At 43.8% G+C, this 12,689-nt stretch overlaps 1 protein-coding gene across 1 annotated transcript in view; it reads left to right on the top strand.

The window, feature by feature from the left end:
* PTPRG (protein tyrosine phosphatase receptor type G) overlaps positions 1 to 12,689 on the top strand; it is a 410,439-nt gene that overhangs the window by 388,961 nt on the left and 8,789 nt on the right. The window contains exons 18-28 of the mRNA XM_064519114.1: positions 888 to 970; positions 1,198 to 1,332; positions 1,588 to 1,722; positions 2,130 to 2,302; positions 3,572 to 3,707; positions 4,061 to 4,207; positions 6,006 to 6,099; positions 7,403 to 7,479; positions 7,908 to 8,036; positions 10,366 to 10,512; positions 11,328 to 11,470. Coding sequence (XP_064375184.1) covers positions 888 to 970; positions 1,198 to 1,332; positions 1,588 to 1,722; positions 2,130 to 2,302; positions 3,572 to 3,707; positions 4,061 to 4,207; positions 6,006 to 6,099; positions 7,403 to 7,479; positions 7,908 to 8,036; positions 10,366 to 10,512; positions 11,328 to 11,470 — 1,399 coding nt within the window. The remainder of the gene's footprint in view (positions 1 to 887; positions 971 to 1,197; positions 1,333 to 1,587; positions 1,723 to 2,129; positions 2,303 to 3,571; positions 3,708 to 4,060; positions 4,208 to 6,005; positions 6,100 to 7,402; positions 7,480 to 7,907; positions 8,037 to 10,365; positions 10,513 to 11,327; positions 11,471 to 12,689) is intronic.

The raw sequence follows: 12,689 nt of genomic DNA on the forward strand, positions 1-12,689 counted from the left end.
TGTGTGGCTTTGGGCAAGGGGCTTGTTGCGGTTGTTCCAACTCAGATTTTAGGCAAAGATGTCTGGTCCCTCTAGGCTTCTTCTGCAGTGCAGAGTGAGAAGTACCATTAGAGGAAAATTGAAGCAGGAACTTAAGTGCTCCAGATTGCCCGTGGAGGAACCTCTCTCTCTCCATTGGTGGTCGAGGAAGGCAAATGAAACCAGCTTCTCGTGCTTATAGTTAGCTAGCTGTGTGCTTTGTGTCTGCTTATGTTGGAAGCACCTAACGGCCCAATGCTGCTGCCCTGGAGCGGGGGAAGACCTGCATTTTTTGTATTCAAGCAGGAAGTCAGGCTTTTGGGTGCAAGGAAAACAGGAGCTAAAGACCTAGAGTCCGTCCTCTCAGGGTAATAAGGGTGGTGAAGGAGTGAGGGCACTCACTGTGCCGCCAGGGCCAGAGACCTGCCTCAACACAGCACCAAGGGGAGGATGATGAGCTCACACACCGAGCCAAGCCAAGGCAGCTTTACTGCCTACAAGAGCTGAGCTGGTGTCTCTGCATGATGTTATATATGGCACCCTGTGTGGTGGCATGGCTCTTTGAACCACACTACACTGTGTGGTATAGATGATCCTAGAGATCGTTCTCCTCCTTAAGCTCCAATGACCCCTAAAGACAAGCTGCCCCAAGATGAACCAGGTATTTCAAGGGATGTGAAGCCTGAGGCTTGCTACCATGATCAGATGACCGAGGGCAGACACTTGCATTGTCCCCTTAACTCCAATCCAAAGCTGGCTTCTGCTGGTTGTTATTAAGGGATACTCCAATATGTAGGAAATAGGATGTTTACCTACATTTCTGCAAAATGTTTCCTTAACGCTTCTCTGCTCTGTTTCTTATCTTGCAGATGATCACAGTAGGGTGAAGCTAAGGCCTTTACCAGGAAAAGATTCGAAGCACAGTGACTACATTAATGCTAATTATGTTGATGTAAGTTGTTTGAGTTGCTTTTTCTTCGTTAACTCTGAATCCTTCCACAAAGAGGAAGTATTGCTACTTGTGAAGTGTTTGTATTTTCCAGCTTCCTCTGATAGTTTCGCTATGAATTTCTCAGTGTCCTGAATAAGAAAGGCACCTTTTTTTGGTACCTTTAAATTATAAATATGTCTGCTTTGATACTGCTTTCATCTTACTTGGCATTATGGTTTTCTTTGAAGGGCTACAACAAAGCAAAAGCCTACATTGCTACCCAGGGACCTTTAAAGTCTACATTTGAAGATTTTTGGAGGATGATTTGGGAACAAAATACTGGAATCATTGTCATGATCACAAACCTTGTTGAAAAAGGAAGAGTAAGAGAATTTCTAATTCGTTAGCAGCTGCTCATTACCACCTCCCTGAATCACATGGGCAGAATTTGTTTAAAATGTTTGGGGATGGTGTGTATATATACATATATATATATGTATATATATCAATATACAATATATAAATAACAGAGGGATACATAGCTAGCCGTGATTCTACCCTTCTAAAAGCCTCTAAATGCATAGATAAAGAACCAGCTCAAACCTTCAGCCAACCCATCAAACTATCTCTTTGTTCAGAGGAAATGCGATCAGTACTGGCCATCAGAGAACAGCGAGGAGTATGGCAACATTATAGTCACGCTGAAGAGCACAAACATTCATGCCTGCTACACTGTGCGCCGCTTCACAGTCAGGAACACAAAGATGAAAAAGGTGGGTGAAGCCTTTGCTCTTGTCATCCAGATGCCTTCTGGCTTGTGCAGGATGCAAGCTGCACAGGAGCAAAACCTCAACTGTTGCACAGACAGCTTGAAGTAGCAGGTGGATGGGAAATTAGTAAGCAAAGCCAGGGTTACAAGGAACCTGGTGAAAGGTTTAGCCTGTATTTCTTTCTTTCAAGTTCACTGCTGGTTTGGTCTCATAGTTACTGCTGTTATTTTCTGTTCCCACATGTATTTTTCCTTGAACTCTGTCTCCACCTAGCAGGAGGCAGAGCTGCAGAAGATTTCTTCTGTCGGAGTTGGGCACTTTCTCAGCTGAGCAAGCCAGTAAGATTGAATGTTTTTCCATGCTTCCCTTTCCTAATCTTTCTCTTCTCGCTGTGCACACTTTGCATGCAGGGTCAGAAAGGAAATCCCAAAGGGCGGCAGAATGAGAGAACGGTTATTCAGTATCACTACACTCAGTGGCCTGACATGGGAGTGCCGGAGTATGCCCTGCCTGTGCTAACCTTTGTGCAGAGATCCTCGGCAGCCAGAACCACGGACATGGGACCGGTGGTTGTGCACTGCAGGTATGACGAGTGGCATTAGCTACTTCACGGCAAGCATGCCTAGTGTGCAGCGTGCGTCTTAAATGCCAGTTAAGACAAACACGTGAGTTATTAATGCAGGAAGAGTATGCCTGCCCCGTGGAGTGCAGGTAGGTGTGAGAGTGCTTTGCCTACGTTTCAAGCCAGCTCCAGTGCAGGTGCTTCCCAGTTGCACTAGCAAAGCCCTGCTTCATGCTGCTGAGATGTTCAGCGTTGCACTGATGTGGTTGTGCAGTTCCTGGCTCAAAGCTTGTTTGCAGCCTGCCCGTTCAGTGCATGGGCAGAGCAGGATCACATCTGCTAGCAATCAGACCTGAAAAAACCCTGAAGTCCTGGAGCTCTCCTTGTGCATAGCATGCAGCTCTACCACTGAGCTGAACTCATATTCACCAGCACTTGCAGTCAACAGTGGACTTCCCTTAAATGCGTTAAGGGAAGTGGTCTCCATCATGAAATACTGTGTGTGAGGGGGCTGTACAGCGCCATAGCGAAGAGGAGGGGATGCTGGGGGTTAGAGCTCTTGAGCAAGAATTGGAAAGCTCTAAACAGTTCCCCTCTCTCCCCTCCTAGGCTGAGCCCAGGAGCACCCTTCTGCCCTTCCAGAAATCCTGTATTCACAGAGTTAACCCCCTCTACTGCCTTGCTGTAGGGCTGGGATCACTTACATTTGCAGAGCAGCGTTACAGCTACACTCTGGCTGTCAAGCCCAAGCCTTCCCTCAAGGCTGAAGCCAACCAGAGCAGCCCCATAGCCTGGAGCAACCTTGGTGGGTCTGGGATAGAAGCAGTTTGGTACAGGGTGGATCTCCACATGGCTTCCTCTACCCAGCACCAGTAACAGCAGCAGTGGAGACAGGACAACACACGAACAGCCAGAGTGTGAAAATCCAGGCTCCACAGCAGCTCCATCCTCACTGCTCTGGCCAGCGGCGCCAGCCAGCTTCCGTCGCACAAGTGTAATGGCTTGTGCTACACTCACATCCTCGTCTTGTAGCACAGAGATACCTGTAGAGGGGAGGAAATAAAACATTTGAGAGAATGCTGATTTCACAGGGTGTCTAAGGACTTAATTTGCTGGATAAAATTCCCAGAAAACAAAAAATTTTTGTTTAGGAACTTTCATGGTTGGTACTAGCATGGAAAGTAAAGTCTGTGGACAGGAATATTTGATCTTGATTAGTTCCCCTTTGCTATTATAAACATTTTCTTTGGCCTGGCTCTGTTACATGAGTTTCTTTTATGTCTTCTGTAGTGCTGGTGTTGGCAGAACTGGTACCTACATTGTGATAGACAGTATGCTGCAACAGATAAAAGACAAAAGCACAGTTAATGTCCTGGGTTTCCTGAAACACATCAGGACACAGCGCAACTACCTCGTCCAGACAGAGGTAAAGAATGCAGTGGGGTTGGATTTAAGGCTATGTTCATTTTTATGTGGTAATCAAAGAGAAAATAGATTTTTCAGTTACATCCCCCCAAACAGAGAATATATCAGCAGGTGTTTATTGCGCTGGAATGTCTCTCTTCTCCTAGACCAGAAACTTTAGATTCTACTTTTGACTTCTTCAGAGTTGTGTGTGTTACACTTCTAAATGTTTATTCCAGATTTGGCAGCATTTGCATGGGTGGCTTGTTTTGCAAAGAAGATGTAACCCTTTCTTTTAGGGTGCTCTACCGCTCAGTTAAAACCAGCTGTTTAGTTTACTCCAAGTGCCTACGTGACATGCTGTTGTTTTTCTAGGAGCAGTACATTTTTATTCATGATGCCTTGTTGGAAGCCATCCTTGGGAAGGAGACTGAAGTATCTGCAAACCAGCTGCATAGTTACGTTAACAGCATCCTCATACCTGGCATAGGAGGGAAGACACGACTAGAAAAACAGTTCAAGGTAAAGCTTATCACAGCCTTCCGGGGCACTCAGTTGCCCCACTCCATGCTGCATGGCATGCCTTCACCGTCTATTGCCGTAGATAAGGAACCAACCAGAACCCCTGAGTAGCTCAGCAATCTTAATTACACTGCTTGAAATCAGCACTAATACTCCTGAAGTCAAAGGTGAGAAATGGAAATGGACACTCATCCGAGTGTACTGCTGCTTTCCCCTTTCCGAAGGGGCTTGGACGTTTCCGTGTGCAGTTTGCTTGGCTGGAGGTCGCCCTCCAGGCTGCTTCTCTCACGCCCATTTGTGCAGAAACAAATAAAATGAGGTTCTTAGCACCGCTTACTATTTCAGCACTGTAGATACACATTTTAAAATGTTCTAAGACCAGAGAAACACAAGATGTCTTTCACCGCTAATAGCTATACTTGCTGCTTTTCCCTACTATGTTATAGCTGGCTTTCATCCTGACCAAAGTAAAACTTTTTGCTCGTTTCTCCTGTTTAAAACGTAAGATTTTCTGATTGTGTTTTATTTAAATGCATTTAAAACTATTTTGTGCTACTGTGTATCATAAGAAGATTATACATGAAGTCTGTTTTCACAGTTCAACTCGGTCAATAACTGGCTAAGGAACTGAAACTGTTAAAACAAATTATGCCAGGTGCCAAAATATTCAAAAAATGAATAGGCTATTTTCTCAGTTCGCTTGTAAAAATCTCAGTACTTCCGCATTAGTCAAGACATTCCAGATGCTTAATTACTAAATTAAAGAAACAAACATACACAATGTGCAGCAGGAGAAAAAGATTTGGTATAAAAAAAATTGTTTCATTTCTTTTAAGAAAAATACTAAGTTATAAGTTAAAGATGTTTTCTGACAACTTGGGGCAAAATTTCAAAAACCTAGGTGCCATTTTCTGAAATTACTTTGCCAGAGTTGCACAGGTATTTAGAAACCCCACAGGTTCTAATGGGGCTTATGCCAGTACTTAGATGAGTGCTTTCTTGTTTAGAGTGCATTTGAAACTGGGACTAAGTAAGGATGTGGCCAGCAGCAATTATTAAATTGTTCCCTAGTTTCTGCTGCTACCACAAAGTTGGCAGAAAGTAACTTTTGCTCATGTGCTCGTGCAGCAGTTTACATTTAACCGTCTTAGTGTAAAATTACGCTGAGTATGAGTTTCTGCTGCAGGAAGCCACCTTCACCCTCCTCGCTCTGGTAGAGTTTCCCCATGCACCAGGGGAGGAATATTCCAATACAGATCTGCCTCCCGGACTTTTCTCTGCACCTCATCCCCAGCCCGAGATGAGCTTGGGAGACCAGAGAACGTAACCCACCAGCTCAGCTCTCTGATACTCGCAGGCCGACTTCCCACAAGGCCTGGCAGGAAAAGATGTTTTGCAGGAAGCATATTGCTTTTATTTTAAAAGAAAACAGAGAAGGGCTTTTGCTGTTGTTTTATTTTGCTGGCTTTTCCTCCTTGAAACCTGCTTCTGAGTGAACGTATCTGCAAGTCTTTGAAATATATTCTCAAAGATAACTAAATGTAGTGTTCTCTGAAAGTACATTTTGATGAAAGTTCATTCTCAGGGTGTTTCAAAGCTGAGAGCTGCAGAGATCTTTTTATCCATTAAACATACTGTATGAAAAGGATGATTTCCATTGGCATCTTGAGTACTTTAAACAAATTTAACAATGCAGTTTATTCTTCTACTGATGCATCTTCCCAGGAGTTGGCAAAGAAACCTCCTCTCTTCACTGAGAGCACCATGAGGACTGACTTACTACTTTATTCTCTTCCAGCTGGTTACACAGTGTAATGCAAAATACGTAGAATGCTTCAGTGCGCAGAAAGACTGCAACAAAGAGAAGAACAGGAACTCATCAGTCGTGCCGTGTAAGATCACATCTTCGGTTTGATTACTGCCTGGCATAACTTTTTGTACTGAATTCTCCTTGCATTATGCATGGAAAGGCATAGCCACTAGGAAGGAGAAATGTAATCTTTTGTTCCAACCAAGCTGTCTTGTCTTTCAGCATTACTCTGATGAAACTGAACAAAAGAAAACAGTTAAGGTGTCAGCCAGATATACTGTCCAAGTGAAATGTTAATTTGAAGTGCTAAAGAATTTGAATAATTACGTAGGGGGTAAATCTGTGGAATAGTAAGAGAATTACTGATACAGCTCCCTGCTCAGGTCGGGTCTCCCAACGTGACTGACAGAAGTTGTTGGTAATTCAGCTGCTACTCTCAATTTCTCTGGGTGTTTGTGGCCATGTGGGTGTGTGTCCTGGTGGAGCGTGGTAGGCCACTGTATCTCAGCCTTCCCCAGGTGAGGGTATGTAGTGCCTGAGGCCATAGTTTCACAATCATTAATACGGCATCTGTGCGTGCCCTGGTCACCCAGCAGTATGAATTTGCTCCAGACCAAGCATGGGCACAGTGTCATTTCCATCAGATTACCCAGAGCACCCGACAGATCACAGCCAAACTGGCACAAAATTGTAACGGCATCTGGTCCATCGTAAAGTTTGCTAAGAGAAAGAGAAGCCATCAGAATATAGCTTATAAACAAATGCGAATGGGCAGAGTGAGTCTATATGACTTTGTGTCCGGTAGCTGCAGTGGTTTTGGTTCGGCGCTAGGAGCCCGTCGGTTGGTTCCAGGATGTTGTTGAACCCGATCCTCAAACACGGAGTAGTGTAGACCTGCTGGAGGACAAGCTCACACTGCCGGGTGGTTACCTGTTCGGGAAGCGTTTTCTCTGTAGAGGTTATCTCACCCTCTAGCTAGGAGAAGTGAGTGATGGTAGTGCTGCCGAGTGGTAGGGAAAACAAAATAAATCAGCTGGGTTTGTTTGCTGCTGGAGACAAATGGAGACACTGCAGTCAAGTATTACCTGAAATCCCCTGTTATCACTGCATATACTGTCATTTGGTAATTCAGCCTGCTGTGAAAATCTTTGCTATAGTAAAATTTGATTCCTGAAATTACTTTGTCCTTGTGGGAATATTGTGCAACGTTCTCTTTTTATATCCTGTGTTAGTAGGCAATGCTTTAACACGGTTAAAGTGCTGGCCTGCTCCTGGGGGAGATGGGAGCTGCTCAGTGTTTGGTTTGTTAACATCTGAGAAATTCTTGCTTTCTGCATTGTGCCATGATCAGACTTTGATTTTTTTTTTTTTTTTTAATCTTATAGCTGAGCGTGCTAGAGTGGGCTTGGCACCGCTGCCTGGAATGAAGGGAACTGATTACATTAATGCCTCTTATATCATGGTGAGGAAGCCAACAGCTAATTACAAAGTAAAATCAATTCTAAGGTGCTAAATACCAGATGCCTATAATTGTCTTAATTCTGTATGTAATGGCTGTGTATTAACAGATGAGATTTTAACACCTTTCCCGTAATGTAAAGCTATTAACAGTGTTTTATTAAAGATTGTTGCCTAAAAAAATTAAATACAAGATGCATTTATGTGGGATTCGTATTTCCATGAGACACAGTAAAATAAATACTGGGATGTAGAGTGAATGAAAACAACAGGGACTCTGCAGAATGGAAATGGAGTTATAAAATTATAGTCTGTGTGAAAATATTGCAGAATAAAATGAAATAGGGTCATTATCTGTCCCCAAAGATGAAATTAATGCTTTAAGAGTACTTAAGGCAGTAAGTAACTGTGTGGTTTGTTTTGCTGCAAAAGGGCTACTACAGAAGTAACGAGTTCATCATAACCCAACATCCGCTGCCACATACAACTAAAGATTTCTGGCGAATGATCTGGGATCACAATGCACAAATCATCGTCATGCTGCCAGACAACCAGAGCCTGGTGAGTTAAATGCTTCCCTCCCTCTGCCATAGGGTTGTTACTTAGCCCAGCAGGGCACCAGCATAGGGTTGCTTAGTTACACACTATGGCTATTTTCTAGTTGAAAAACGTAACTAATTTTTGAGTGACCTTCTCAAACTTTGCCATAAGCTTAGTAAGACAAGTTCCTAGGTGCAGGGCCTGTTTTTTGCCCTCCTCTTCTGTCCTCCCCCTTGGGAAGGACATCCTGAACTGCAGTGAGCAGGAGTGGACCACAGCAGCAGGCCAGCGAGGACAACCTCTGCAAAGCTCCTGTGGGTTCCCCGGCTGGCAGGATGTAAAGCACTGAGGTTACTGGGTGGCCAGGGCCATAGGTAAGGACCTTGAAAGGAAGGGAAACGCAAAGCAGAGACAATATAGTAGTTGCTTATTTGCTTGCGGGGCTTAAGGCTAAGCCCATACAGGGCTAAGGCCATGCAAGGTTTCAAGTGTTATTTCTAATGTAAGCAAAAAAGCAAATGTGTATGTTGATTTAGGTGGAAATAATGAGATAGAGAGAGAAGGTGACAAAGGTGAAGTGCTAATCACTACTTCCAGATTTACTAGCATGTCTCAAGAGTGTGCGTTGAAGAGGATTAAGAAGTAAACAGTTTGTTTTTCCACGCATGCATCATTGAGGTGAATAGACGATTCTAGCTGAGAGTGGTAGAGAAACCACCTTTATTACAGCAGGAAAATAGCAGTCATGAGGGGCTACTAAGGAGGCAGCAGCTGATACACTTCCTTGTGTGCGGTGAGATGAAGGGGACTGCAGGCATCGCAAGGCAAAGAGCTTTCAGAGAAATACGATTGAACCAGAAAGCACTAGTGAAATGAAAGCACATTGGGGGGAAATGAAGAGGCTGATCTTGTCTTTACAAGTGTGTGGAATAGCTCTAGAGAACAGCAGTGATTGAAGTGTAGTGGAGGAGTGCCAGACTCGGCCAGATCCTTTGCAGGGATGCCTTGCGCCTGGTTTGGCCTTGGCTGTGCTCAGGGTGGAGGTTGGCTAGCCAGGCAGTGGCGTCCAGGCGTTGGCTCGGTGTCTGGTGTGGGTTGTGTTGGTTGGCAAGGAGGGGTGGCACAGGACTGAGACCATCAAGGTGCTGAATGTGTAATGTGAAAGGACAAGACGATCATGCCGACTGCCTGCTACTTGGGGATCTGTCACGCTGAGGGAGAGAGCACCTCCACGGCGATCACCGATACTGCCCTGTTCGATGTCACCTCTGCAGGCTGAGGGCAGAATTTTCAACGCTCTCAGGGGACTTAGGACCCCAAGTCCTGTTTTCAGAACAAACTTAAATGTTTGAGGTCTGAATCTCAGCAGTATCTTGCACATCATCTTCATCAAGTCTCCAGGCCCACAGAGATAAGCCTGTTTGCAGGGACGTGCTCATGGTCACAGAGGGACAAAGCAGGTAGCTCATGTGTTTTCAACACAGTAAAACAGTCTTCGGAGACACAGCCACGCAGGCTGTCGGGTTAGTGTCTCTTCTTATGCTGCATGACAGGAGACCTCTGACGCCAGGAGGAGAAGCAGGCTTTGCCTGTATGTGGTTACAGAGCCTAATTTTCTTTCTCTACAGTGAAATCAGAATGCACGGTTGCTTTTTAAAGCATAGCGTTGACAGTATGTTATCAATACCCCATCAGTTAGTAAGGCTACTTCAGCACTGAGCCTTTATTCCCATTCACAGTCTCATTGAGAATTTATAGTGTCATAGTGTTTTCATTAGAGTTTTGTTGGAGAACTTGCATGAAGTTAAACCAGTGTTTTTCTCAAGGTTAAGAACACTTCTGTTTCTTTCTTGCTCCTCACTCCTCTCCTCACTTCTAAAAATTCAACCCCTTCATAGAGCATCCATCAGTCTTCTGCCTAGGTCTGATCCACAGAGCTTGAGTTTAGGATTAGGCCACAATAAATACAAATTAAAAATAAAAAGCAATTAATTTTTAAAGGTCAGTGCGTTTTTTCTAAACAAATATCTGACTTTCATGCAAAACTGTGTAGGCAGGAGATAATAAAGCCTGGGATATAATACAAAGGTTAAGTGTGAGCAAGCTAAAATAACCATTTCCCTATGAAACCAATTAAAAAGCAGGCGTTACCTGTTTGGGCACACAGAGGAAGGATCTGGTAGGTTTACTGACTACTGTTACAGTAAGTCTGTTTTAGCGTCAGATGTTTTTTAAAGGTCAGCTTCTGATCATCTCTGTTTATCAAACCGATTTTTTGATCCACTGGATTTTTCAGTCGCACTTAAGATATCTGCAAGGCTGCAGGATGTGTGTTGTTTCTTTTCTCCAGGCAGAAGATGAGTTTGTGTACTGGCCAAGTCGCGAGGAGTCCATGAACTGTGAGGCCTTTACTGTGACCCTTATCAGCAAAGACAGACTGTGCCTCTCTAACGAAGAGCAAATTATCATCCATGACTTTATCCTTGAAGCTACCCAGGTAAAATAAACCCCCAAATGTGGGCCTTGGCTTTTCTCCAAAATGTTATTGATGTTATTTAAACATGAGAGAGAGAGAGATTCAGAAACAGTCTTGAAAAGGATTTATTTGTAAATGCATATCTGTGCATGTTGCTCACTGGGGGAAGGGTATTCTTCACTGACTCCTGTCTTCTGCTTCTGCTGGAGGTAGATTCCTCCCGCTAGTGAGACTGTAGTGTTGAATCTGTTTACCTTATTTGAAAGTGAGGACATTTGTTTCTCATTCGAAAGTCACAGAAGTAGATTGAATTACTCAGTATAAAGTACACACCAAGGTTTATTGTCCTATTTCTGCTTACAAAATTCAGCATTTATAGATTAATTGTTTCTCAGAGATTAAGAGGGTTTACTTAGTAAAGCACATTTCTTTTCAACTACAAGTCTGCTTTTTGTTTGATATCAGGACTGTAGCTGGATTTTGCTGCAAAATAGTAGTTTGCAGGCCCTTTTTAATCCAAGTCCTTTGGTTGGTCTTCTCTTGTTTGACCTTAGAGCTGTAGGATCTCTGAGAGAACATATATATATGGATGTAAGCCTTGAACTCAAATACAAAATCATTTTCAATTTTTTGTTATGCCTGTTTTATTTTAGGGTGTTCACTGTTACAGAGATACTAGAGCTGAGCATCTTTCTTCTTCTTTGTATGCAAACTCCCTTGGAAGAAGAACGTATCTCTTCAATTTGTAGTGAGGCTTTTCCCCATTGTGCTTTCTGCCTGGGGTGGATGACTGTGAAACTGTAGTAGCTAATACCCAGGCTGTTTTTTCATTTCAGGATGACTACGTTCTGGAAGTCCGCCACTTTCAATGTCCTAAATGGCCAAACCCAGATGCTCCTATAAGCAGTACCTTTGAACTTATTAATGTAATCAAGGAAGAGGCCTTAACAAGGGATGGCCCCACCATAGTTCATGATGAGTACGTCATCTCTTTTCTCCCATTTATGTGTAGGCTGTAAAAAGAGTTATTCTGCTATGGGATAGTGATCAGGATTAATGTCCTTTCTTGCATGGAGTGGATGGGGTTTGGTGGCCAGAACAACAGGATCAGAGTATTTGAGCTTCCTGAGATGAATTATCAATTGGCATTTGAGGCCAAATACGTTTTGTTTAGTCTAGTTTATGCTGTTGGTTCTAGTCTTTCAGATGGACTCAGAAAGTCAGGCTGTGTCTGCTTTGTAAGCGTTCTGGTTCTTCTCTGTTTGGAAGCTTCCCAAACAAATTCTACAACCAACTTAAAAAAACCATCAGAGCCATGGTTTAGATAATAAATACTTTGAGCAGCCCAGTATGGTTTTATGGAAACCTGAGCTCCTGTCTAACAACTCAGGTTTGATGTGCCACATAAGATAAGGAACAAGCTCAGCTCAGCTGTGTCTCAGGATGATTAGGAAGTGTGTCTTGTGACGAAGAGGCCGGGTTTTCTTAGAGCGAATCTGTTTTTCTTCCTTCTGCTCCCCCCAAAAACCACTCCACAGGGACCATGTGGTGCCAGGCACGAGGGAGGGAGCCCACCAACACGGGGCCAGCATGCGCCAACACTTCTCTCTTTTGTAGATCTGTGGTGTTCATTGTCTTGCCAGCTATGCTTGAATGCCCAATTATAAAGAGTGCTAAATATTACATTGCATACGATATCTTGCCCTGGCAGGCAGAGAGCTCCCTGGAGTTGTTCTGTCATTAAAATCGCGAGGAAGCCTGCCTTATGTCACTGGTTGAGTTGCCCTTGGAGTGAACACTGAGCCTCTGTAAACGACTGCTACCCACTCTAAACCCCCACTCTCCAGTCCGTTAGACCTTTGCCATTGCTACAAAACGGACAGTTAATGGGAAAGTCTTAGAAATCTTCACCTTTTGTGCAAAAATGTTATTACCATACTCTGGTATTTCAGTGGTCAGATCAGCCTTGTTGCTGATGAGAGATTGCATGCTGGTATCTGCCTTTGCTGAAAGAGCTTTCACTTCACATCAGTGTATTGCTGCAGCAACAGGTTTTTCCCAACAGACTTGTGCAAGTGGTGCCTTGGGCCACAGCAAGTAGTTTTTCTCCCACTGTTTCCTGCCTTGCTAATGCACAGTGTAAGCTCTGCTGGCTTTGCCAGCACTTATTAATTCCCGCCGAGTTTTAATATTCATGC

This window comes from Dromaius novaehollandiae, chromosome 12 (assembly GCF_036370855.1).
Source record: "Dromaius novaehollandiae isolate bDroNov1 chromosome 12, bDroNov1.hap1, whole genome shotgun sequence".
In the NCBI taxonomy this organism is placed as follows: Eukaryota; Metazoa; Chordata; class Aves; order Casuariiformes; family Dromaiidae; genus Dromaius; species Dromaius novaehollandiae.